Raw genomic sequence first — 27219 nt, 5'->3', positions numbered from 1 at the left:
TAGAACATAAAGGGACTGAGAATTCTGTTCATAAGAGAGACCACAAAGAACAACACTGGAAAAGAAAAAATGCTAAACAAACTGGACATTCTTCAATTTGGACATAAGAGAAGATAGAAAGGTGACACTTGGGGCAGAAAAGTGCATTGAACTAGACACCAAAATATCTGGGTTTGCTGCTGTTTCTGCTGTTCATTAGGGCAATCATCTAAAATCACTGGGTCTTATTAATCATTAACCATTCTATCTCACCATGTCATCATGAAAGGAAAAGGAAGTCATATATGAGAAAGTACATTAAAAACTGGATTGTCTTAGAGATAAGAAATAGGGAAAATAGGCCGGGCGCGGTGGCTCAAGCCTGTAATCCCAGCACTTTGGGAGGCCGAGACGGGCGGATCACGAGGTCAGGAGATCGAGACCATCCTGGCTGACACGGTGAAACCCCGTCTCTACTTTAAAAATACAAAAAACTAGCCGGGCGAGGTGGCGGCGCCTGTAGTCCCAGCTACTCGGGAGGCTGAGGCAGGAGAATGGCGTGAACCCAGGAGGCGGAGCTTGCAGTGAGCTGAGATCCGGCCACTGCACTCCAGCCTGGGCGGCAGAGCGAGACTCCGTCTCAAAAAAAAAAAAAAGAAATAGGGAAAATATGATGATATAAATTAAGTCTTCTGGTAACAATACTAACACCTGCCATCTATCTTTTCAGAGCATTTTTACGTACAACTTGCATAGAACAAGCTTTTACATGATAAATGTTTTCTTTCTTCCCTTAGGACAGATGAAAATAACTTAAGTCTAGAAAAAAAAAAAGTATGATATTTGTTAAGAAGATTAATGGAAACAAAGAATATCAAAGCAGCAGAATGGTTTTCCAAAAAGGCCCATGAAATCACCCTTCCAGACCCCATTATTCTGAAGGTAAAGAACAGATGAATGACTTTCAAAGTTTCTTTTCTACCTTATGACTGTCATGAAGACCTCAATAATGTAAACATGTCACGACATGGCAGGGACTGGAGGAATAACATTGCTGACTGTACCTTAGACCTTCTTTGAAAGGCTCCAGACTTCATGTCTGCCTTGTTAGGTGTCTGCAAGTCACCATAGCTTGCAATGTACTGAATGAGATTCATTAGTGCAGCACAAGAGTCTGAGCATGTTCTGACATGGACGACATCGCTGGAACAGTGTAACTCAAAGCGGGGCTCAGTCTGGACGAGACACAGAAAAAGGGATGAAAATGTTTTCCAAACAAGACAGAAGTTTCTTTTTTTGCATAGATTTACATGAAATAAGATATATGATAATCTGTCTCGCTACGTTAAAAAAGTATTTAAATAAACCCATTTTTAATATATTTACTCTATTTCTGACCAAAATTAGGTACACAGAAAAAAACTCAATTTTTTAATCTCTTAAAAAATAGAACTTAAAATTTTCATTTATTTTAATAACTTACTTGCTCTCCATCAGAATCAGACTTCACTGCAGTAATGGTTAACTCCAAAAGCCCCACATCCATCACACGAACATAATCTAAAATTTTTTAAATTAAGAAAATCTCAGAGTACAGCTTTCAAAAATGTGTATCCAACCAACACCCAATACGAGCATTCCTTTAAAATTCATTGTAGAGAGCACTACAAATAATTATAATGCAATGAAAATAGTTTCATCCCATAAAAGTCCTAAAATTCACTTCATTTTTTGTTAGAAACAAAAATTATCTTAAACAAAAATTTGTAGCATATATAGTAATTTGATGTACTTAACTAGCATTATAAGAACATTACAATTTCAAACTGAAAACCAACATCTGAAAAACTAAGCTGTGAATATATACCACATGATCACTATATACTTAAAGACCCTTTAATCTCTAAGGATCTTTAATAAGATTCTTAGTTCACTAGCATTATCCCAGAGTTAAAATGCTTTCAAATTATTCACACACAAAAATGAGGCAGAATTCATCTACTCCATTTGTTTTTTTTAACTCTTACCTCTATTCAGATTTATAGTGACAGTATTGCATTTGTCAGACAGATGTAAAGCAGCTTCATCCAAGATTATTCTGAGGCAAGAAAGATAAAACCAACATCTGAAAAACTAAGCTTTGAGTATCATACCCCATAATCACTATATGCTTAATTGCATCATTCTTTCTTGTATGAACACTGTTGAAATTATAGGCAGTTTCTAACTTAGTAACTGTCATCTAACATTTTTTAAAAACTGTTTATGAATGCTAGGAATATTTAAATTGTGTAAAGAATTAGATTAAATCATCTACTCAAATTAATTCTAAATTTTTGGCAGTTTTTAAAGAGATGCCCAAATTCACAAGGTTTAAACTATAGTATAAAGATAGAGTGGGCCAGATGTAGCGGCTCACACCTGTAATCCCAGCCTTTTGGGAAGACAAGGCAGGAGGATCAGGAGTTCTCAACTAGCCTGGGCAACGTAGCAAGACCCCTTCTCTACAAAAATAAATTTTTTTTTTTAATCAGCCAGGGATAGTGGCACACATCTATAGTCCTAGATACTCAGTAGGGTGAGGGCAGAAGATTGCTTGAGCTCAGGAGTTGAAAGTTGTAATAAGCTATGATCATGCCACTGCATTCCAGCCTGCGCCACACAGAGCAAGACCCTGTCTCTAAAATATAAAAAAATTAAATAAAAATTATAAAGTGTAACAGGTACTATGGGAAGTTTACCATATGTTTTAAAATGCAAACTTTTAAAGAATCTCCAGGGCCGGGCGCGGTGGCTCAAGCCTGTAATCCCAGCACTTTGGGAGGCCGAGACGGGCGGATCACGAGGTCAGGAGATCGAGACCATCCTGGCTAACACAGTGAAACCCCGTCTCTACTAAAAAATACAAAAAACTAGCCAGGCGAGGTGGCGGGCGCCTGTAGTCCCAGCTACTCAGAAGGCTAAGGCAGGAGAATGGCATAAATCCGGGAGGCGGAGCTTGCAGTGAGCCGAGATCTGGCCACTGCACTCCAGCCTGGGCGACAGAGCGAGACTCCGCCTCAAAAAAAAAAAAAAAAAAGAATCTCCAGAATTAATTCCCTAAAAATGAAATGCAATAATAAATGGGTAGATGAAACATGTCACCTGAGAAAAATTGGGTAACTTGGGTAAAAGGTTATCACTATTAGTAAGAGAACATTTATTTTAACAAAAAATTGAGACTTTAATAAAATGGTTTAGGTAAATATCAGTTGGTATGTTTTGAACAGCTATGTTTAGTATACAGTGAAGTTTACACAGGTACCTGAGAGTAGAAGAAGATTTATCCAATGCAACGCTACTGGAAACACTGAATGTTTCCACGGTAAGAAGAGATCGGATTGGCAAATAAAGGGGTCTAATGCCAAAGAGAAACAAAAGAATGTCAATTTGATACGGCTCCAGAAACTCTTTTAAAAACAACAACAATTTGCATCTTAACTCTACCGAATTATGTATTTTTTTCAAAATTTAGTATGTATTTTAAATAATAAAACTTTATTTTGTTCCATTTGTGAACTTACCTATAATCAAGTGCACAGCTCCAAAGATGAACATGAAAAGTTGTAAAGGAAGTTGGGGGATTATATCCCAAAACAGGTTCATCAGCAATATTCAAGAAGTATAAAATCTATAATCACAAAAAATTAAAATGCCCTGCTTTAGAAGAAAAAAAAAGGTTTCATATACTATCCTTAATACCAATGTAAACCAGAATATCTCATAGAAAAAAATCACTTAATTGGAAAATCATAACAGTAAAAGGAAAAAAATCATCATTTTGAAGGAATTAGTTTCAAAAAGTACTTGCATCAGAAAAGAAGGTAATGGATACTGATGGATGTGTTCATTTGTTTGACTATAATAATCATTTTACAATGTATATCAAAACATGTTATTCACCTTATATATAATAAATGTTTTAAAGTATTTACAAAATTAGAATTTGAAATGAAGAAGCCTATCGGACAACTCCAATGCTATAGAAATCTCAGAAAAATCATAACTTATGAAATTAATAACAATGTATGCATAATATAATTTCATATTTTTTGGCTTGGAACAATTCTTAGAAAAAATAAATTTTGCTGAAGACTGCTTAAAACTATTAATCTGGCTTCCTATATAACTCATTGTGTGTGGGGGTATTGGTTTTCCATATAAGTCATTGTTGAAGGAAGCTCTTTTTCCTTAATTTATACCTAGCTCAGTCTAAAAACCAGTCCCTCTCACCAACATCTATTCTCTCATATTTCTAATCCAAACAAATAAGGAGGTTCAGATAAATGTCTCCCTTCCAGCTGATTATTCACACTAACCACTTCTCTACTCCTACAAGATAGACAGAAAGTCAGATATCCTCATGTTTCCCAAATGCTTTCATGAGAAAAGCATTTTGAAAACATTCAAGTTTTTAAATAATGTATTATTTTCCCAGCATAATTGAAAAGTTCCCCCTTACAAGAAACATGAGAAGCAATCACAGTGCACTAGTTTTCATTCTCACATAAGGAAAAGGTAACTTCTTCCTCAAAGTCTCCTCTGAAAAATAACCAATTGTATTTTATTACCATAAAATGTTGTTCAACTGGAAATTAATGAGAGAAGTACTGATAAAATGCTTTAAAGCAACATCATATTATTGGCCTAGGGAATTATATGGAAATATTGCACTTAAAGAACTTCTGATTATAAAAGCAATTCAAGACACCATTCACCGCTCCTCTATGCCAGGTGTTCTACAAGTCCTGGGATACAGAGTCCCTTCCCTTCCTTTAATGACATAAAAGATAACTCTGTCATTGAGAGGTTTTGAGGACCACACTTTAAGGTAAAAAATCAATTACATTCTGAGGTGATAATACTGTTTTGTTTTGCTTTGCTTTGCTTTTTTTTTTTGAGACAGAGTTTCACTCTTTCACCCAGATTGGAGTGCAGCGGTGGGATCTCAGCTCACAGCACGCACCCTCTGCCTCCTGGGTTCAAGCAATTCTCCTGCCTCAGCCTCCCCAGTAGCTGGGATTACAGGTGTGTGCCGCCATGCCCAGCTAATTTTTGTATTTTTAGTAGAGACAGGGTTGACCAAGCTGGTCTCGAACTATTGACCTCAGGTGATCCGCCTGCCTTAGCCTCCCAAAGTGCTGGGATTACAGGCATGAGTCACAGTGCCCGGCCAATACTGTTCTATTTCTTAACCTAAAAGGTGGTGACACAGTAGTATTCACTTCATGATAATTCACCGAGCTGAACATTTATGACTTACAAACTTTTCAGTATGTGTATTAGATGTCAATACAAATTTTTAAATAAATTGATACATACATAATAGCTCTCTTACCTGCTCATGCCAGCTAAGCCCAGAAGGAAGCATTCTATGCTGGAGTGTGGCTCCTTTCAGTCCTACAGCAATGAGAAATTCCTATACAGAACAATACAAAGAATGACATTTACCACCATGTAATCCTGTAACTCAAAAGTTTCTCCAAGAAAATAAATATGTTGCCTTTTATGCAATTATTTTTAACTAGAATCAAATCAACAGCAAGTACTTAATGGCATAAAAGTACAAAACACAAACCTTTGTATTGGACTCTGATTTATCAGACAGTATTTTAACGGCAACAGACAGCATATTCAAACTGTCTCCTCCAACTCCATCTGAAGAAGTTCTACTGAGGCCATCTTCTTCAGAGGAATAAATAGTAGGTTCCAACCAGTGTGGGCGGGTTGAGCTGGGCAGTCGTGTTTCTGTCGGGAGAATCACTCCATCCACTATGCCTAGAGATCCACATTGAGGTAAAAACAGTAACAAAATGATACTTGAAATTAGCTAATCAACTTACATGACTCAAAACAAAACTCCACATACTTCCACTGAATATAACTTAAGGAGGCATGATGACAAAAACCAGCATGGCATTAATAATCCACTACTCTTTGCTAATGTTAGTATGACTGACAGTGCACAGCTTAAAGAAACAAAAAATTCTGAAATGCTAGGAAAATTAAATAGAAAACTATCACAAACATTTCATGTCTATGAAACAAGGTAAACTCAGGTAACTGCTCAAAAAATGGTAAGTTCTATATCTGGAACCAAAAGGAAATATTCCTTAAGGGAGAATAAAGAACATAAAATCTCATCGATTGATGAACGGACACATAAGATCTGATCTATCTTTACAGTGGAATATTATTTGGCAATAAAAAGGAATGAAGTATGGATACAACTTGGACGAACCTTGAAAGTGTGTCAAATGAAAGAAGCCAGTCAAAAAGGCCAAATATTGTATGATTCTATTTATAAGAAACTTCTGAATATGCAAATTCATAGAAATAGAGTATAGATTAGTGTGTTTATAGGAAGGAGAGAGTGGAAGAGGTGAAAGGTTATCACTAAAGTGTATGAAATTTCTTCATGGGGGTAATAAACATGTTTTAAAATTGACTCCGGTGATGGTTGCACAACTCTTGTGAAATACTAAAAACCATTGAAAGGTATATTTTAAATGAGTATGGTGTGTGAATTATATCTCAACAAAGCTATTGCAAAAAAAGAACCTGAAGTTGACTTCTAATTTGTAAATATTACTTTGACAGCAGAATCAGAACCCTGCAGAGAAAATAATTTCTAATACCAAAGTTCTGTTCTCAATAGATTTTCTTTGTTAAACAAGAAATTTAAACATGTCGAAAGAGAAGAAACCAAGACACATGTTTGTCCTACCTTTGTGGTATAGACTGAAACTGCTAGAATGAAGGCAAACGTAGTGCTTGTCATCAAAACCTTCATATTTTGTCACGCAAAATAATGAACCACTATTGAACTCTAACCAGAATTCACCATGCTTGTTTTCCAACAGATCTCCATTATCTTGCTAGTAAAAAGATCAGAAATACACATAAGTTATTATTTAAATGCAGAAAAGTAAGCATGTCCCTTGAGATGCTCTTTGTTGATTCAGATTAGGAAAATCTCCCATATTGCAGCAAAGCAATCTAATCCTTGAACCATTCAATATCACGGTAAAAAATAAAACTGGATAACTTAAATGCTATGTGGAACCTCTTCTATCAGATGAATCTCTGTACTTTGTTGTCACCCCAGAAGCAGAATTAGCACCTGTTTTCCAAAGGGAGAGCCACACAAAGTTTGATCTGCAACAAAAGCTAAATCCCCAAAGTTGCTGTCATCATGGTTTGCCCCAGAACACTGGTCTTCATCAGTCCCTGAAACAACCTCAAAATATCAAATACTGGCCGGGCGCGCTGGCTCACGCCTGTAATCCCAGCACTTCGGGAGGCCGAGACAGGTGGATCACGAGGTCAGGAGATAGAGACCATCCTGGCTAACACGGTGAAACCCCGTCTCTACTAAAAATACAAAAATCAGCTGGGTGCGGTGGCAGGCGCCTGTAGTCTCAGCTACATGGGAGGCTGAGGCAGTAGAATGGCGTGAACCCGGGAGGCAGAGCTTGCAGTGAGTGGAGATCGCGCCACTGCACTCCAGCCTGAGCGACAGAGCGAGACTCCGTCTCAAAAATAAAAAAATATCAAATACTTCAATCACTGGATATGTATCCTAGTAGATTTATTTAAAATAAGATACATTTGAAAAACCACTTTGGATTTGTAAACCTCACCTTCACATCTGTGAACACTGCCATTAATCCATGATTAATATTCAGAAGAACTGAGAGAAAACTCTGAGAGTTCTTGTTCTGAGAGTCTAATTTTTTTTTCCTGCGAGAACGATAGTTGGGATCAACAGTGGAAAAATACTGCAAAGTCTCCTCCTCAGATCCACTCTCCTCATCTATGAGAAATAAACATACAATTACACAGTTCTGATAGCTTATTAAAACAACAACTTAAAAATGATCACGAAAATATTTTATATTTATAACCTGCTTAGTTTTACAAAGAATATGGTGTGAACATAGAAATATATTTTGTTTTTCTCTTTAGCGTTGAACTTCAATGTGCACACTATCATTCTAAAGAAAACATATTTAAGTGATAATGATATGCTCAATATACAAATAGAAAACAGGAAATATTCTTATACATTACTAAAAGAAATTACAAAATACAGTTACAATGAAAAATAAAGATTTTTAAATCCACAATTGAAAGGTTAGTACTTTGTTAACTGATAAACTAGGTATTTTAAATCAAAACAAATTAAAAATATATTACCATAGTGAACTGCAGATTTAAATGGACTAAAACTATCTTTGTTGAAAGTATTAATGAGCTGACTGGCTACTGAAAGCCCAATGCCATAGGAAATATTCTCGAACGTCTCCACTGGTGAAGGAGCTGTTGGTTCCCACAGCAGCAAGTCATTAAAGATCCTATAAAGACAAAAGTTGAAAAATAAGTACATAACTCCTAGTTCAACAGAAGACAAACTAAAAAAAAAAAATCCTTTCAAAAGATCACATGAACAATAACTTTTTAAATGGCAAAATGGAAATTAGATCCTACAAGAATTTGGAAAAACAACAAAAATAACAACTGCATTATTTCAATGAAAAAATAACCTATATGGCTATAATGCAGGGCAGTGACAAAAGAATCTGCACAATTAGATACCTAACTAGATACTTGCCTAATTTTACCTGTGTTATATACATCAAATTACAAATTCATATTATACTTCAAAATATACCTTAGAGACAGAAGCTCATGAAAAATAAAAACCCACAAAGAACAAAAAAGGAAGACAGCTCACCTATATGAGAGCGCTTTGTAAACTGGAACTGATCCCGCATCATCTCATTGACCCTCCCCTCAGTCCTGTGGGGCGTCCAGGGCAGAATCATTATTCTCACTTTACACTTGAAGAAACTGTCTCATAAAGGTTATGTGACCTTCCCAAGGTTACATGGCTAATTAGTGGAAAAATGGGGATGAGAGTCCAGATTATGTTGATTACATCCAGCTCCCAATTCAGTTCTTTTTTTAAGGCAAGTATTTACCTGTGGGATCAATTCAGTACTTTCCCTAGAGATACCTGCTTTTTCTCTCATCAACAACAGAAAGCACAGCTTCACTGGGAAGACTTCAAGAGATGAAGAATGCATATGGAGCACAAAATAAGGAGAGAAAAACCCTTATGACTAGTGAGACTAGCCCCATCAACACTGGCAACCAATGGGAAGGCATATATCATACCTAGGCTGTCACCACATCCTACTTTTACAAGGAACTACCTGTCACTGCTCAGATGGCCCTCTGTCCTAGCCTCCTTCCCTCATCCTTCCCTGTCCTAGCCTCCTTCCCTCATCCATCCTCAAAGCTTTCAAGAAAACTCAAACTTCACCGTGTCTTCTAGGAAGCCCATTGTAAGATCTGGACCCACAGCACATCCTTCACACAGACCCACTTAAATCACAGCACCTACAGCACCCTGCTGAATTTCCTCGTTTCCCCTTTCCAGACTGCAAGCCACCCAAGAGAGGGACTTGTGTCGATCATCTCTACATGCACCTAGCACAGTGGCTGTCACGTAACAGGCACAGACAGTTGGTGAGGACAGTGCGTGACTCACATGAAAGTGCTGCCAAAACCCAAACTCATCGTAAAGCCTGGTGTGAATACCAGTCAAGGCACCACGTGGGGGGTAGCCCTGCCCCCTTCTGTGAGAAGCCACTGCCAGGCCAATTCCTGAGCTTCTGAAGTCCTACTAGAAGGTGTACACCAGGACTGAGGATTGCGACTCTCAGGAGATTATAATCCACCCACTTATTATTTTCTCTTTATTTATATTTTTGTCTAAACACAGTCCTGATACCATTAATAATATCAAATATTGGATGGTGCTTGTAATATCAAGAAATATCAAGAAACAAAACAATGCTTAAGATACGTAAGAACATATCACCATGACTCTGTGTCTATGAGGCTGAAACAAAATAGATGCTCAATACATATTTAATGAAAGCAATGAGAATTCTTTTTTACATTCTATTTTAAACAATTTTTGACACAGAAAAAATTCTCCTGTACCTAAAACCATATTGCTAAAAAGAGCCTGTTGACCAAGGCACTAAAGGAGTAAACCAACATTTTAAATATATAAAGGCAAAGTTGGTTATAACTCCTGCTCAGAAAAAATAAATAAATAAAAGGACAGTGTTGACATATTTAGTAAAACTTGAATGGGGTATGAGGATCTTATAGTAGTATGTATCCAGTTTAGCTTCCTGCTTCTGAGAGCTGAATTGCCAGTTAACGTAGAATGTCCAAGTATGTGGGAAATACGCATTCAAGTACTAAACATTGAAGGGACTCAGGTCAGCCACTTACTCTCAAATGGTTGGGGCACAGGGAGTTCTTTGTACTGTACTGCAAATCTTCTCTGAGAATGTTTGAAAATTGTTTAAACATATGAATTTGAAAATACAAAGCCGAATAACGGGCAAAGGATGCAAACCCTGAGGAAGTTAGATACAAGATTTATACGATCCCAGAGAGTGAGGGAGCGCTTCAGTATTTACGCAATTCCAGGGGCCTGAGAGACCAAAAAGTGGTTAGTGGAAGGTATTTAATAGAATAGAAACTCTCTTAAGCAATCCATTAAACCAACTACCCAGATTAACAGATACATACTCTAATACACGCTCTAATACATACTCCCTGACTTAAGCAGTCACCTACCCAGTTACTCCAAAGTGCCACAACAATGGAAGCCTTCAGTATGCTAACTGCCTGCTGCTGCTGGACGTCTCTCTAGCAGAGCTGAGAACCTTCCTATCAGTGGAGTTATATATTTTATATACTTGTCAAAGACTGTGTCTGGCGTCAAATCTGCTTGTATTTGTTAATATAAGTATAGCTTAAATAAAAACTGCTGTTTTAGTTAATGCAGACGGTTAAAAAAAAAAAAAAGTCTTAAAAACCTACAAAGATTCTCCTCTCAGGTATCTCTGAAAAAATTTTTTTCACTCCATTTTAAAGAAACTGGTACTAAAAACAGTAGACAATGCCTTCTGGCTACACTTTATGCAAAAAAAAAAAAAAAAGACAAAGTAGTCAGATGCCACATGCAGGATTTAAAAAAAGGAAAAAAAAAAAGACAACAGAGAATTCCAATCAGCGGCTCATACTCAAAGAAAAGGCCTTGTCCTGTATTTAGAAATGAAGTGGTAAATAAATATATATTTATAAAATGAATGTTTAAGGTATGTATTACTGTTCTCGATACCCTGATTTAATCGAAAGCAATCTGCTCAGTCAGTGCAGAATGACAAAAAAAAAATGGGTCAAGTCTTTTTGATCTCTGGGCTAGGCCCTGAAAGAGTCATTTCATTTCCCTCAATCTCAGCATTGCACATACATCAGCTCTTTGCAGACAGCCCTGAACTATGAAATAAAAGGAGGAGCCTAGAGATCAGTCATTTCCAAACTGCAGATCATATATAAACAAACTCCAACATTTAAAAACAATTTGAAATCTCTCTAATGTGAATTTAATATAAATTAGGTGCTATTTATAATGTATACTATAAAACAAATATAAAAATACAAATTTTAAACGATTATTTTTTAAGTTAAACATAAGTGCGAACATTTTCTTCCTATACCCGAGCGGACTGTTCTCTGAATCTCATTTTCAAGATCACTGAAGTAATGTGAACCCTAGAAGAATCCTAGAACTTAATTTTCTGATTCTAAGAGCAAAAGTCATTGACACCCAGTGAGAAAACCCAGGGTTTATTACTAACATTTAAGGAATAAATACCGAGTGATATCTGATACCAAGTAATCCTACAGCAGAAACAACAGTCTGAAGTTTCTGAAGATTAATGGAAACTAGAATAACTTGTCTACATGTAGGAAGCTAGTGATGACAAACACTAAGGACTTCTTTTTCTAGAAACCTACATGACAATCTTTCAGGTATGCCACAGAGAAATCCCTTCAGTGGGTAGAAATTATAATAGACAACTACTAAGTGCTTATGATATGCCATACACTGTTCTCAGAACTTTCCAAGTGTTGTATCATTTAATCCTCCAAACAACCCTTATAGGTGGGAGCCAGGATCATCTCCATTTTACAGACGAGAATGCTGAGTCTTATGGAGGCTAGGTAAACTGCGCAAGGCCTTCAGAGTCTATGACCTAGAATTCCATTTATATCAGAATATCTGCCTGGCATAAATATTGAGGGGTATCTAAATATAATAAATTTAAATTTTGTACATGTTCGTAGAATTTTGAATTCCAACAAGGTATCTTTTTGACTGTTGAGGAAAAGATGCTTCTTGTACAATGACTGGGGTTCTGATTCTACTCCAGCATTGGCTAGCTGTATTAGTATCTCCTAACTCTTCATGTCACCGCATGTGAAGAAAAAAAATCGTATTGGATCGGTAACCTGCAGTAAGCTGACAGAGGGCAATCAGCCAACCTCAGGGCTGAGGAAATAAATATCTCACACACCCAGCACCACGCTAGTTAGGAAACTCTGCTATGACAATAGAACATCATAACGGCAATAGTCACCACCAACACCACACAAAGTACACAGAGATGGCAAATAATATTCAGGCAAGGAAAGGAAAGGGGGAAGAGGAAAATCAGGGAGACAATTAGAAAGTCTGATTCCCAAGATTCAACTAAATGGGTATAAACTCACCTATTATAAAGCTTCTCATAAAAGCTCTTATTAGGTAGTGTTACATAAATATTTGGTAACGTAAGTTCCAGCACATAGTGAGAATTGCTGATTGCTTTATCCTGAAATTCTGTCATTTCTACAGGGTCTCCTGGCATCACCATCTAAAACATAATAGTTTAGTGCAAAAAAAAGCATCAAATAACCATTTTATGTTTAAAATAGTAGTAGCATCTTCTTAGCCTATCCATAGGACTTGGTATGTGAGAAATAAATAAGCATGAAACATTTAACTGGAGAAAATATACACCAAGAAAAAACAGATATTATTTAATTTTGAAGTTTAAGACCTAGCAAAAACAGTACAAAGAGCATTTTTTTAAATAAAAAATTAAAAGCATTGCTCTATGACAGAGAATAATAATATTATTCCTTTGTAGCTTGCTCACACTTTTATCTTACCTGTTCATTTTCAAACATTACTCTACGAGAAGAAAAAGGAGATGGTGCTGGTCTTCTTAGATCACAAACATCTTTCAAGGAATGAGCAGCTCCTTCCTCTTCCTCCTGGTAGGGACCATCATTCTCCTCTTCTTCTTCAGCTGCAATTCTCTCCAAAATGGAATGCATGGCTGGTGGATTTATTTTCAGTACAATTCTGATATCAAAGACAATTTTTAAAAGACCAAGATCTAAGTGTATACAGCAAAACTTTTAACTTTTGTGCAAATTAATACAAACACCACTGGTTAAATCTTAATGATAGAATTAAACTTCTCTACAAAGTCTAATTATGTCTAAGGTAACCCACTTATGAACATGTTGTAAACTTGAAAGTGTGGAACTGAAACAAGTAAGTAACAGAAAGACATCAACATTTTATACTTGGCTAACTGAAGGTCTGACCTTTCGGGGGCAAAAAGGTTATTTTTAAATTTCATTAAAAGTCAGCAAATTTTACCTAAGGATTCTAGTTATCATTAACCCAAATCCTCTCACATATAGTTTGTTCCGCTATAATAAAATACTTGTCTACCTAAGAAACCTCATGTTATATCAATCTTACATTATATCAGTTGTTCAAAGGGAAAAGGGAGAAACTGATTAGGAAACAGTTTCAAAACTCTAACAACAAAGTTACCTTTTCCTCTAGGAATTTCAATAATAAACGGCTGGTGCTGTTTTGTAGCCACAAAACCTAAAGACGACTGAGTTAACGCAGCCTGTGACTACAAAAACTAAAGAGCTTTTTACTCCAGAGTAATCCCTTTCCTTTCCTAAGCTTCTACAGAACATCTCTAGCACAGACTTTTCATTCTCCTTTGATGACCATATCCACCCATTGTTATAAGGAGGCATGGAACCCTCAAAGAGAATAGCTGTGCTGCAACTATAACTCTTATTCCCTAGGTAGTGGTGCTATTTGGTTCGTAAATGATCACGGGCTTTTGTCCGAATTGATATATATCCCAATGTAAATCGTGCTTCTGAATTACTTAACAGAAGTAGATCCAATTCTTGTGAAACTTGTGCTCTAAACTCATGCTAATTACCAGGTGTGTATGAGCAACACCCATCCTAAGAATCTGATCAGCCTAACAGACAGTGGAGAGGAGTAAAGCAAGGCAGGCAGAAAAATGACACAACAAGGTTTGAAGGTGACACATCTCACACATTCCTGTGAACACCCCATCATCACACTTATGAACCACAAAAGAGTCAAGGATGGACATGTTTAGCTTATATTTAATAGCCAAAATGTTGGTTTAAAAGAATATTTTATTGTTAAAAGGAAAATCCTATTAAACCTATGTGCTTGCTTACTCACCGTGGCCAGTCAAAGTCATCTGACGATGTTGTATCTCCATCTACTCCACTAGACACATGGAAAAACTTAATAGATGGATCTCCTTTCTCTTCCTGGAATGATCCTAAGAAAACAAGACTGATTTACTGAAATGCGCTTCTTCTCAAGTACTAAAAGAAGAGATGGAGGAGCAAAGATCCTCTCAATCAGGAACATAATGCAACCTTAAGTACTACAGCATTTTGCAATCCTTCTGGTTTCATGTGCACATGCGGTAGACAAAATGAGCCAATAAATTAAAGATTCTGTGTTCAAACTCAAATTCTTAAGTACCAATGTATACTGCATAAAGTGCATAATGACACAGTAAATACAGCAAGCACTTACCACTTACTAAGTGCTATTAGTGATTATTTCTTCTTAAAGTCTATATAATCTACCACTAGAAAAATAACTACATTTCTTAAATATGTATTTTGTACGAAGCACTGTAAGAAATACCTCTGTTCAAAATAATTCTATATGGGCTGGGCATGGTGGCTCACATCTGTAATCCCAGTATTTGGGAGGCTGAGGTGGGCAGATCACCTGAGGTCAGGAGTTAAGGGACCAGCCTGGCTAACATGGCAAAACCCTTTCTCTACTAAAAATACAAAAATTAGCTGGGTGTGGTGGCGTCCAACTGAGGCACAAGAATTGCTTGAACCCAGGAGATGGAGACTGCAGTGAGCCAAGATCACGCCACTGCACTCCAGCCTGGGCAACAAAGCAAGACTCTGAAAAACAAAAACAACAACAACAACAACAACAAATTTTATACATGTTTTTTCAATCCATTTTACAAATGAAAAATGGCTTTCCTGCAGAATAATGAGTTTCTCACCACTGGAAATAAGGGATGATCCCACAACACCTGAAGGCCCTTTCATGAAGTCATAATTGACAAAAGTTCATTTTAAATATCTCTTAAGATCTGTAAAACTGAGAGAGAAGGGGAACTTGTGCAAACTATTCTCATGGCGGGGCGGGAGTATGGCTGCAGAGAGAGGGTGTCGTGGCAGAGGCAGGTGGTCTAGGAACCACAGGATAAAAGGTTTTCCAGGTCTTCATAGACTTGGTTCACTTCAAAGTTTTTATAAATTCCCTTCATTAACTGACAAAAACAAAGTAATACAGAAAAAATCAAAACAAGTTTTACAAATAAAAGTCACTAGCAATTAGTATAATGGTTGAAAGCTCAAGCTCAAGCACTGTCAGACTTGGGTTCAAATCTTGATTCTGCCATTGACTACAACATGATCTTGGTAGATACTTGCTTCTAAGTCCACAGACTGTCTCATCTATTAAATTATAAAAATAACTGGAAAAATAAACATATGGTGATTACGATGACTAAAAAAAAACAAGACAATGTGTATCAGTGCTTAGCATAATATCTAACATACAGTGACACTCAACAAGTTCTGTTATCAGTCCTACAATAAATAAATGAGAGGTGATAATAAAAATGTAGGCTAAAGTACTATATTCTCCTGCAGTAAACAGGAATTTTAACAAAGTGAATGAATCATCATCCTTAGTTTTTAAAAAATTACCTATATCATATATTTGTATACAATACTAGAAAGACATTGTTGCTCTTGATTTAACATAATGTGCTTTAATTTTACTATATTTTGGGGCTGTCAGATACTTTTGTGATGTAAGTTTCAGTAGCAGTTGTTTGTTATCTAGTATGGTTCTTTTACAGACACATTCAATCTTACCAATTAGTTCTCTAAAGGTAAGTTCCAATTTAATTTGTTCTGGGGTTGATCCTCCTATAAATTCAGTCTTAAATTCTAGATCTGTGAAGGCTAAATAAAGGATCTCCTTCTGAAGTGACTTCTTAAACCACGGTCCCCTTTCTTGATCAGATCGAAGATCAGGTATTGGGAAGCGAACAGAAAGGTTTAATGCTGGTGTGGCAACTTGCACTGATATTCGACAATTTGCAGGACTATGTGAATCATCTAAAAACACTTCAGTGAAAGCCTTGTGCTAAAACACAAAACATCAAAAATAAGCCAAAATATTAAATTAAGTACATGAACATAAATGACACAGTATTCAACATTACAATATATATAATCACTATCTCCCCATTTGGTATAATGCATTAAAAGTCAATTCAAATTAACCACTACCATATTAATTTAGTGTAAAAACAAATTTATAATGCAACAACTATTGGCAAAAGTGAAAACTACTGGCAAAAGTTAAACTCTGAAATAAAAAATCAAATTAAAAACTGAGCCAAAGTGAAGACAAAGGCACTACAGATTAATATTTATCTTACTATAAATTTATAAATACTGTGTAAATTAGCCTACCAACAAATTCAATATGGTTAAAATCACTATAGTGTCCAACATTCAGTTGGAAAGACTTTTCTACCAATATATGACTTTAAAGACTCAATGTGAAATCAGATGAATTATGCCAAATACAATCTCTGACTCAACTTTGTACTTCTAAGATAAAACCCAGAGGCTGGCACATCACAGGTTCTAAATAAATATTCACTAAATGATGCACCCTGAGCTCCTATCCAATCCAAGGGCATGAGCTCATCAAATGGCTCTATGAGACCAAGATATATGCACCATTTACCCAAAGCCACCTTACAATAGAAGGGTCAAAGAACATGCCATTCAAAAAGAAATCTATTTCTATTTTTTCTCTAAAATATATTGAAACTTAAAAAGCTTTATTCCGCTCTAGCTTATAATACTCCCCAGTTTCTTCAATCCATTTCTAACCTCCATGATTAGAAAATTCCCTTCATATGCTAGACGTACAAATCTTGTGTGTGTTTGTTTTCTTTAAAACAGGTCTTGCATGGCCGGGCGCGGTGGCTCAAGCCTGTAATCCCAGCACTTTGGGAGGCCGAGGCGGGCGGATCACAAGGTCAGGAGATCGAGACCACAGTGAAACCCCGTCTCTACTAAAAATACAAAAAAAATTAGCCGGGCGCGGTGGCGGGCGCCTGTAGTCCCAGCTACTCAGGAGGCTGAGGCAGGAGAATGGCGGGAACCCGGGAGGCGGAGCTTGCAGTGAGCCGAGATCGCGCCACTGCACTCCAGCCTGGGCAACAGCGTGAGACTCCGTCTCAAAAAAAAAAAAAAAAAAAAAAAAAAAAACAGGTCTTGCTGTATCACCCAGCTGGTCTCAAACTCCTGGGCTCAAGCAATCCTCCTGCCTCAGCCTCCTGAGTTGCTGGGACTATGGGTGCAAGCCACCACACCCATCTAGACTTGGATTTTTAACAAATCTATTCTAACTCTTCCCCAATTGATTTGCTAATATTAACCACCACTCTCAGGCAAAAATAACCCAACAGATTAAACCATCATCCGATTGCATATATAGTTAACAGCTAATACAGAGACTACCCCACAGAAACTAAAATAACTAGCAATTGATAACAGTAACAAATAAAGAATGCCCAGCCTGAGCAACATAGGGAGACAAAAAACAAAAACTTAACTGGGTGGCACATGCATGTAGCCCCAACTATTTGGGGGGCTGAGGTAGAAGGATTGCTTAAGCCAAGGGGGTCAAGGCTGAAGTGAGCCAATACCATACCACAGCACTGCAGCCTGGGCAACAGATTTTTGTCACAATAATAATAACAATAATAAAGAATGCTAATTTGATGTGAATACTCAATACTAAGAGAAAAGCAAAGAAGTAGAAAAATAAAATATCTTTTTCGTTTTCTTTTTAACAAAGGTTGTCTCCATCTGATCCTGGTCCTCTGGCCCCAAAATTCCTAATAGACTTCTTGCAAACCTGACTGACTTAATTTGCTGAGAAAAGACCCCAGGCACCAGATCCAAGTAAAAGTGATATAATGTGATGTTCAATAGATTATTTTCAAAAGTATATCCCATATTGTTTGGGCTACATGTTTTAGGTAGTTCAAGTCATTTATCAAATATATAAATAGATAAAATTTTATGAAGACGTTATAATCACAGCTTATAAAAATTCAGATAGACATGGAAAAGTAATGAAAACCTAATTCCACTGTAACATAAGCAATGCTACTGACTGGCATATTTCCAGGCATTCTTTTTCTATACATCAATTTTATTTACACAGGTGTGACAAGTTTACATAAAGCAATATATTCTACTTTTTCATTTAATCCTTCTTGATGAGCCTTCTTCATGTTGCTATACCATCTTCATAACCATCATTTTATTTCTTTTTTTTTTTTTTTTTTTTGAGACAGAGTCTCACTCTGTCACCCAGGCTGAAGCACAGTGATGTGATCTCACTGCAACCTCCGCCTCCTGGGTTCAAGCTATTCTCATGCCTCAGCCTCCTGAGTAGTTGAGATTACAGATGGGTGCCATCATGCCCGGCTAATTTTTGTATTTTTAGTAGAGACAGAGTTTCGCCATGTTGGCCAGGCTGGTCTCAAACTGGCCTCAAGTGATCCTCCCACCTCAGCCTCCCAAAGTGTTGGGATTACAGGCGGGAGCCGCCACACCCGGCCATAACCATCATTTTAAATGACCACATGACATTTCATTCAGTGTATATCAAAACTTATTTAGCTAGTCTACTATCAAGACATAACAGATGTCTCCTTTTTTTATTATTACAAATAATGCTGTTTTAACAATATATACTGTTTAATCTATTAAAAATACTTAAGTTCAGAAATTATCTCAATAACCCTATTAGCTAACCATAATTATGATTAGTATTTGCAGCTTTTGAATACTTACCAGACTAATATGCTTATTATATGAAGTATACATGTGGGATGCCATCATCTCTACTGTGGCAAGTTTCTGTGGTTGAAGCAAGGAATTTAACCTGTCCACAATACTGATATCCAGCTCACAACACACTGGATTTAATTTAATTTGCAATTCTGCCCTCTGAGGAACTGAACTAAGTCTTGCTTGATTACCCTTTAAAAAAAAAAAAAAAAAAAGGGCATTAATCCAATCACTAAAAACTACTATAAAATTGGGTTAAAATCTTTAATTGTGACAAAATATATATCAGATGAAAATTTACAGGTGGCAACTATAGAAAAAGATCTCTTACCTGGGGCCCTCTATTCTCAGAATGCTTATAATGAAGCTGAAGACACACAGGGGAATGGGAACCAGTTTCTTCTTTGGAATGGAACGTTAAAAGCTTAAAAGCAAAGACGAAGATAAATTAAAGGTAAGATTAACCTACAATTAATCACATGAATTTACAGAGGTGCCCATATAATAGTGAGAAAGGCTTTTTGAAGTCAGAAATCTGGTTTTAAGTTTCATTTTTGTCACTTATTAGCAATGTGAACCTTAGACAAGTTAGTTAACTCCTGTGATATCTCATGGTAAAATGTAAGCGAGGATTCAAATAAATTCATTTCCAACAAAGTGTTGTTGAAATAAAACAGTATAGCGTCAAAGTAACATCAATGAATGTAACTTTGACAGTTTTCTAAAGTTTCTTTAGGTCACACTTTTACATTAGGGAAAATATCAGAATAATGGTAAATGAACACAAAACATTTAACTTGTCTTGAACAGTGCTTAGCACACAGCAGACATTCAATAACTATTTGTTCAATAATCAAATTCTTCTGAAATGAAGAGTGCTTTGAACATGAGTGAAATGAAGTCATTTCTCTCATAACCCACCTGTCATTCCTAAACAAGTCAACTCTAAAATTCTAACAGATCCTTATAACGATGCTGAGTGACATTCTTAAAAATGTTTCAATAGAACACAAACACAAAAAGAAAATGACAATATTCCTCCTATATGACTTTCTATACATTTTTAAAGAAAATCACTGACTCATACAATTATTAAAAAGCAAGATAGATTTAAAAAATAATCTTAAAGAAAAAGTATTCAACATTTACCTCTGTATAGTGAGGAGGAACAGAATGAAAATCAGTTGGAAATAGGCACTCCAAAAATTCCATTTGCCCAATGGACATATCAGTACTAAAATATCGGGAAGCTGATCTTTGTCTTTGTTCATAGGATACTTTAATGCCAGTACCTATAAATCTATTATAAAAAATGCACCATTTAAGATTATTCATATACTTCTAGATTAAACAATGTGCAAGTAGACAAAGAATAGAACAAAGTGTTAACATCTAACAATTATCCACCTAGTCTGACAAGTTCAAGTTGTTATCAATAATTAATACTCCTAAGGAAATTAACCAGAAAGATTGCTTCAAATTTCCCTTTCCTTAAGATAAAAAATCAGTTCTGTTGATTGAAGATTTTTCAGGATCTATTTATTTCTCAACACTGCCCTTCCTCTTCCACAATTAAAAATTTACATTGCAAAGATAAAATCTTTCAGATCTGTAAAATATATAAAATAGTTTCTTAAAGTTACCTAAAAACATCACGCAATATTTCAAAAACTTTAGTCAGTGAGGCCCAAATGAGGTCTACCTCTATTTTCTGTTGCTTTTGTTATATTTTCCTACTGGCAGATATTTGAAACCTTGTCAAAAATGGGGGGGGAAAAAAAAAAGTCCAGGCACACTGGCTCATGCCTGTAATCCCAGCACTTTAGGAGGCCAAGGTGGGCGGATCACCTAAGGTCAGGAGTTCGAGACCAGCCTGGCCAATATGGTGAAACCCTGTCTCTATAAAAAATACAAGAATTAGCTGGGGGTGGGTTGCATGCCTGCAGTCCCGCTACTTAGGAGGTTGAGGCACGAGAATCGCTTGAACCCAGGAGGCAGAGGTTGCAGTGAACTGAGACTGCACCACTACACTCTAGCCTGGACAACAGGGCAAAAGACTGTCTCAAAAAAAAAAAAAAGAAAAAAAAAGAAGGGGTAGAAGAAAACAAAATGTTTTTACAGTTTGATTACAAATACTGTAATCCTAAACTGTAAAGTTTTTCTTGTATTAGGTGTAACACTACTTTTCATATCAATTTTCATACTTAAAAAAAGTTAAAAAGATTAAATAAAAGCCCAAAGTATTTTTTAAAAATACTAATATATATGATACGTTTAAACCACTGTATAAGACATCATTCAACAATTTATAGATCACCTTCACATTAAAATAAACAGAGTTTGCTCATTAACAATACTAAAGGCCAGGTGCGGCGGCTCACGCCTGTAATCCCAGCACTTTGGGAGGCCAAGGCAGGTGGATCACTTGAGGTCAGGAGTTCGAGATCAGCCTGGCCAACATGGTGAGTCTTAATAGAGATGGTAAAACCCTATCTCCACTAAAACACAAAAACTATCCAGCTACTCGGGAGGCTGAGCCAGCAGAATAGCTTGAACCTGACAGGCAGAAGTTGCAGTGAGCCAAGATTGTGCCACTGCACTCCAGCCTGGGCGATGGAGTGAGATTCTGTCTCAAAACAAAAAACAATAAAACAAACAAACAAAAAAAACTATATTACAAATTCAATTATCTCTTCATCTATTGACTCAATCCATGAAAGGATCACTCACTGGCTATTTGGATAGCTTTGATTTTTCTTAAGCAGAAGTTGAAACGTAGCATTCAAGTTCACTATCAGCCTTGGTAATGTTTCCCACCCTATGGCCAGTGGCATATGGATCAGTTCCAACAGTATTTTTTTATTTTTCATCACCATTGCCATCTCTGCTAATGCCAGTGATAATAAAAACTGTTTTCACAATTGCAATGGTGTCAGTAGGGATGATGGCAGAATGTGGTTAAAAAAAAGTTGACAAGAGCTGGGCAGGGTGCTAAAGAGATCACTTAGAAAACTCCTGTTATCTAGATCTGTTATTTCGCATGCCAAATAACCTGAATGAAAGATTCTACAATAAACATCTTTGCAGCATTGCAAGAAAACTTCACTCATTCCATTCATTTACAAATAGTGTGAATTAGAAAAACAAATGCAGATAGGCAGATACAAAAGTCCACATGTGGTTCTTTTTCAAGGATCATTAGCACATGTGTGGAAGTTTAAAGGATCATTAACACATATGTGAGAGTTTACCTAAGGTGATCATGTGAGCAAGCTTCTGCAAACACTGCTCGGAAAGACTTAAAATCTTCTGTTGAAAACCTTGCTGGATCAATCTTTTCTATACAAGTAAAGAAAGCTACTGCCATAGGTGTCAATGGATTAAGGTTCAATGACGTTTCAGGTGGAGATAAAGGATCAATGTGAAGCACAGAGATTGAAAAAGTTCCCACAGCTAGTCTAAAAATAAGTTCAGGCCTGGATTCATCCACTGAAACAGATCTAGATGGGAGAGCTGAAATACAAGTATTAAAATTATATACATAAAATTTAACACATAAAACTATTATATCAAAATTATAAAACATATACTCATTTATTAGCTTTAAAAAAGATGACCATACAACAGTTTGAATGATATTAAACAATTAATGTAAGTAAAACCAACTGCTATCTTGCTGCATCTTATATCTAAGATTTTTGTACTGAAGTACAAGAGTACATGACAACAGTAAATGTACAAATCAAGCTTTTACATTAATAAAAACATACTGGAAAACTCAAGATTTTCCAGTATGCTCACCAAATTTTCCTTTAAGCCTTGGGTGTATATCAACTAAATTTGGCCAAATTTTCCTTTAAGCCTTGGGTGTATATCAATTAAATTTGGCAGAAAAGAAACCTGAGGTTCTCTTTCAAGGAAAATGTAAACAGTGAAACAAAAATCACATGATTGATTGAGGGTCCTAAACTGCAATAATAATATGAAACTTAACAGTGTAGTTTTAACTAAAAATATTTAAGTATTTAAATACACAAAGAATACAATAAATGAGCAATTATTCTAAAACACTTCACAGTGAATTGTTTAACAATGGTTCATTTTTGCTTTCTCAACTTTGTAAATGGCCAAGACCAGAAAAAAAAAAGAAAAAAGAAAAAAAAAAAAGAAAGAAAAGCACCAGTAGAATGGCATTTTAAAAATTCCAGCAGAAACTAACAACAAATGTCTATCTTTACTTACATGTCTTCTGTAAAGATGTTGGGTGAACTAGGTTGGATGGAAATGTTGACCCTCTTACTGGCTGTTCTTTATGATGATCAAGGAACTCTCCCCAAGTGGGCTGAAGCTATAAAAGATTTTTTTAAAGCACATGAATGAAGTGTAGAATTTTAGAAGCAACTTTTCAAGACCAGAAGAAAAATGAAGTAATACTTTACCACAGTAGCACTTAATGGAGATCCTGCTGGGGTATTTGTATATGTACTAGTTAATGATAACTCAAGGTCCATGTTTGGGGGGTCCCCAAGGGGTGGAAGAGAAGAGAGACTATGAGACATGTCCATATCAGCCATGGAGAAGAATACTTCTTCTTCTAGAGAGAATTAAACTATGTCACTTGTATTGTAATCCCACCAATTCAAGTCTTTTAAGTAAGTTAATATACGTTAATACAATCCTCTTCCTTCAGATTATGTGAGATATAGCGATGTCCCAAATTTTATGTTACTTCCAGTGGAGTAATTTATTTGAATCCAAAATATTAATGGCATAGTAAAAACTCAATATAAATTAATGAAAAAGGAAGCTATCCTACTGATGAATATGTTTTCTTTTGTTTTAAATATACAAATGTAGTATTACTTGGTATATTTTTAATGTGATATGCCAGTTTAGGAATTAAAATCAGATTTTAAAATAGTATAAATATATCGCAACCTCTAGTTTCATCTGGATACAGTTACTTCTTTTATTCAGAGCCAAAAACATTACTCGGAACTCCATTTACATTTCAGTTCCTTCTTTTGGGATTGTTTTACCCTCATGCAAATGAAGTTTATTATGGCCAAAATTTTTTTAGCAGGCTTTGATTTCTCATTTTGTCCAGCATTCCATACTTAAATTGATTCATATTATTTATGTTATTAGCACTTATACATTGTGAAACACCTATAAATGTAAAGTAAGCTGGGTAGAGATTATTATTTACATATAACTGATGGAAAGATCAAGAAAGGAAAGTTTCCTTATCAAACTTTAGTAGTTTAGTAGTTTCTTAATCTATAAATCATTACATGAGCACATAATAATTTGACAAAATATATAGCTACCTACTTTTTCACACAAATTTACATTTTTGTAAATTGGTTTTCCTTAGACTAAATCATTTACAAAACAAAACTATACAATCAAAATCAAAAAAATATACTAGAGCACCTATGTGCTGGTGCATTACTATAATGTTGTGATTAATTATGAAAAGTTGTGGATTTCTTACACTGTGGATATTTTTGTTCTTTCATTCCTAAACTTCTGTTCACAGCAGCCAAAATTAAGTGTAATTGTATCCATGATTATAATATATGATTCTGGTGTCAACTGTTTGAGTTGCTTACCACGGCTAGAAGGTGTACGAGCTGTTTCTGTCTCATAAAAGCTTTGCTCTGAAGATACACCCACAGAGAGGGAATCTTTTCTCAAATAATACCGGTTTAATTCCATCTGAATTCGATACTCGTCTTCCTGCTGCATGGGTCGATTTTTCCTATCTTTATTAGCTAACCCTATTTTGCTAGAATTTTCTACAAGCATACAAAAGGAAACCAAAACAGTAATTAAATTTGGAGTTAATTAAGCATTTCTTTCCCAAAACCCATTTATGGAACAACAATGGGACCTGAACACCACAGTGCAAAACTACTGCTATTTAATGAGTCAGAGCTCTAAGCAATAGCTTTAAGCAACTAGTCAGGAATCCCAAAATCTTATCTGTGATAGACAGAAGCCATTGAAAATATTTTAAAATGTGCACCACTTACTGTGTTCAAGAATTATACTTTCTTGGTTGTATGAAGTACTATCCCCAACCAAAGAACTCAGAACAATTTTAGAAAAGTTAAGAATGTGACACACATAATCTGAATGTGAATATGTTCCACGGTAACACAATTCAAAATACCCAATCAAATTTAACTACTTAAGATTCTTATTTGCTTCTTTCAATTCACATATCAAAAATAAGAGACTTTCCTACATGTACATACATTACATATTTTAAAGTTTTTTAAAATTTAAAAAAGTAACAAGTATATATAATAACAGAATTATACTTGCCTGGTCCAGCAACAGCCGCCAACATATCCAAAAGCAAGTGCACCTGTCTCGGTGACAGGAGTAGATGAATAGAGTCTATCTGTCCATCAACATCCAACTTAAGGGAAAAAAAACAAAACAAAACTATTCAGGAGGAGTATTCTTTATAACACCTTATCACCATAAAGGTCAGTATATTTTAGTGAACTGAGATGAATACTGAGTCTTTAGTCTCGGAGTCCTTCATCTGAGATTCTCTCTACTAATTCACACCATCTAAATGAAAAGATTTAGAGGCCACCAAACTATTGTTCTAAAAGGAAAAATCCTCCTGAGAAATTCCATGCTGACAAGTCCAATGTTATACTTTTTGTCTCTTCAAGTCTTCTGAGTACTTAAAGTATTTGAGGAGGACTTAAGACATAGTCTCCAAGGATGAATATTAAGGTAGCAATAGTACAGTATTCATTGACTTTCAAAAGACTAAAATCATAATCCTTAAAGTCTGACTCACATCAACAACAAATAAAGTTGGCTTTCTTAAGTACGCTATCAATCATACTCTAGCAGAGCACGTAAGGACCTTCTCCACCAACACTGTGCCCTCCCAGTACCTCCTGTGGTCCACAAAGCCTGCTCTGCATGTAAGGGGAAGCCAGTACAGAAATGTGGATAGAAGATGGTGCTTATGTAGACTTCCTTTCTCTTTTCCAACTCTTTGCCCACTTTTCCATCTAGAAATAAAAGCTCCATCCCACTCTCCTGATGATTCCTGAATACTCTGACAAAAGCAATTACTCTATTGTCTATATCACATTCTAAAAAGCAGAATATCCTTGCCTTACTTTTCATTCGCCTCCTGTTAACACTGACTCCTATTATTTTTATGTCATTTGCAACTGAAAAATAATAGAATTAACAAAACACTCATATCTAGAAAATCACTTCTTCCCCAGGAGGAAAAGGGATTCCTTCTGATTCTAAAAAATAAATAAATAAATAAACTACATAATGATTGAGAAATTTCTATGACCTAAGAAGACATTACCCAGTAAAATTAATCATTATTATCACATTTCGTTTTTTAGCATTGGGGTACCATGCTAAGTGCTTTTATATACATTTCCTCTAATTCTCATTTCTGTTCCTGTTTTACAGGTGAAGAAATTAGCTGACAAAGATTCAGTGAATTGCACAAGGCCATGTAGCAGATCCAGACCTGGATTTTCAGCTAGGCTGACCTGGAGGGAAGGCCCTCACTCCTTCCAATGGCATGGCTCCCCTGTTCTGCCCACAGACAGCTTATTTTACAGGGCACCTTCCTGACTACTGACATCCCAAGCCATGAGCCAACCTAAGGCTGAGAGGAGAAAATGTGTTTCTAATTACATGCCAAATTTAAAAATTGTTTTATAATTTCACAACTGTTGTACTGAAAGCACAATCTCTGACTTTCATTAGAATGGACAATCAAGAGTTTCATTTCTAATTCATTGAAACTAAAATTTTCATAGAAATATTTCATTATTTGTACATTCTGAGTTCAGCATAAAAAGAACAAAGTACTTATTACTTTCTTTTGGAAACATAAAAGAACATAACTAAGAAATCTCAACTCAATGTAACATAGTAACTGAAACAAAACATCTCTAAATTCAATATGGGCAGTCTCCAATT

At 35.8% G+C, this 27219-nt stretch overlaps 1 protein-coding gene, 1 long non-coding RNA gene and 1 pseudogene across 6 annotated transcripts in view; 1 reads left to right on the top strand and 2 right to left on the bottom strand.

Annotated features, from left to right (window-relative positions):
* The window catches only part of LOC105467451 (autophagy related 2B), an 80842-nt gene that overhangs the window by 24587 nt on the left and 29036 nt on the right, over window positions 1-27219 (bottom strand). For 2 of the 4 annotated variants that reach the window (XR_978896.3, XM_011717057.3), the window contains exons 7-28: window positions 25564-25660; window positions 24846-25031; window positions 23670-23824; window positions 23473-23578; window positions 22482-22743; window positions 20380-20530; window positions 19562-19654; window positions 19234-19422; window positions 16219-16492; window positions 14474-14576; window positions 13108-13303; window positions 12667-12809; window positions 8218-8375; window positions 7662-7834; window positions 6746-6896; window positions 5597-5796; window positions 5357-5437; window positions 3543-3649; window positions 3284-3376; window positions 2007-2077; window positions 1463-1539; window positions 1044-1214 (exon numbers count right to left, since the gene is read on the bottom strand). Coding sequence is in view for 3 of the 4 variants with exons in the window: in XM_011717057.3 (XP_011715359.2) it covers window positions 1044-1214; window positions 1463-1539; window positions 2007-2077; window positions 3284-3376; window positions 3543-3649; window positions 5357-5437; window positions 5597-5796; window positions 6746-6896; window positions 7662-7834; window positions 8218-8375; window positions 12667-12809; window positions 13108-13303; window positions 14474-14576; window positions 16219-16492; window positions 19234-19422; window positions 19562-19654; window positions 20380-20530; window positions 22482-22743; window positions 23473-23578; window positions 23670-23824; window positions 24846-25031; window positions 25564-25660 (3237 nt within the window). In the remaining variant the exon portion in view is untranslated. The remainder of the gene's footprint in view (window positions 1-1043; window positions 1215-1462; window positions 1540-2006; window positions 2078-3283; window positions 3377-3542; window positions 3650-5356; window positions 5438-5596; window positions 5797-6745; window positions 6897-7661; window positions 7835-8217; window positions 8376-12666; window positions 12810-13107; window positions 13304-14473; window positions 14577-16218; window positions 16493-19233; window positions 19423-19561; window positions 19655-20379; window positions 20531-22481; window positions 22744-23472; window positions 23579-23669; window positions 23825-24845; window positions 25032-25563; window positions 25661-27219) is intronic. The other 2 variants (XM_011717058.3, XM_024788412.2) reach the window with 2 other exon arrangements.
* LOC139364190 (uncharacterized) lies at window positions 34-26839 on the top strand. Of its 2 annotated transcripts, XR_011625574.1 has the most exons (5): window positions 34-121; window positions 777-921; window positions 18227-18333; window positions 19582-19684; window positions 26701-26839. It is a non-coding gene; the product is annotated as an uncharacterized lncRNA (long non-coding RNA). The 2 variants fall into 2 exon arrangements; XR_011625575.1 differs by lacking the exon at window positions 18227-18333.
* LOC112424210 (small nucleolar RNA U13) lies at window positions 14269-14365 on the bottom strand (annotated as a pseudogene).

The sequence above is a fragment of the Macaca nemestrina genome, chromosome 7 (assembly GCF_043159975.1).
Source record: "Macaca nemestrina isolate mMacNem1 chromosome 7, mMacNem.hap1, whole genome shotgun sequence".
Classification (NCBI taxonomy): domain Eukaryota; kingdom Metazoa; phylum Chordata; class Mammalia; order Primates; family Cercopithecidae; genus Macaca; species Macaca nemestrina.
Note: the sequence above shows the minus strand (reverse complement) of the source record. Positions and strands in the feature narration are given on the sequence as shown.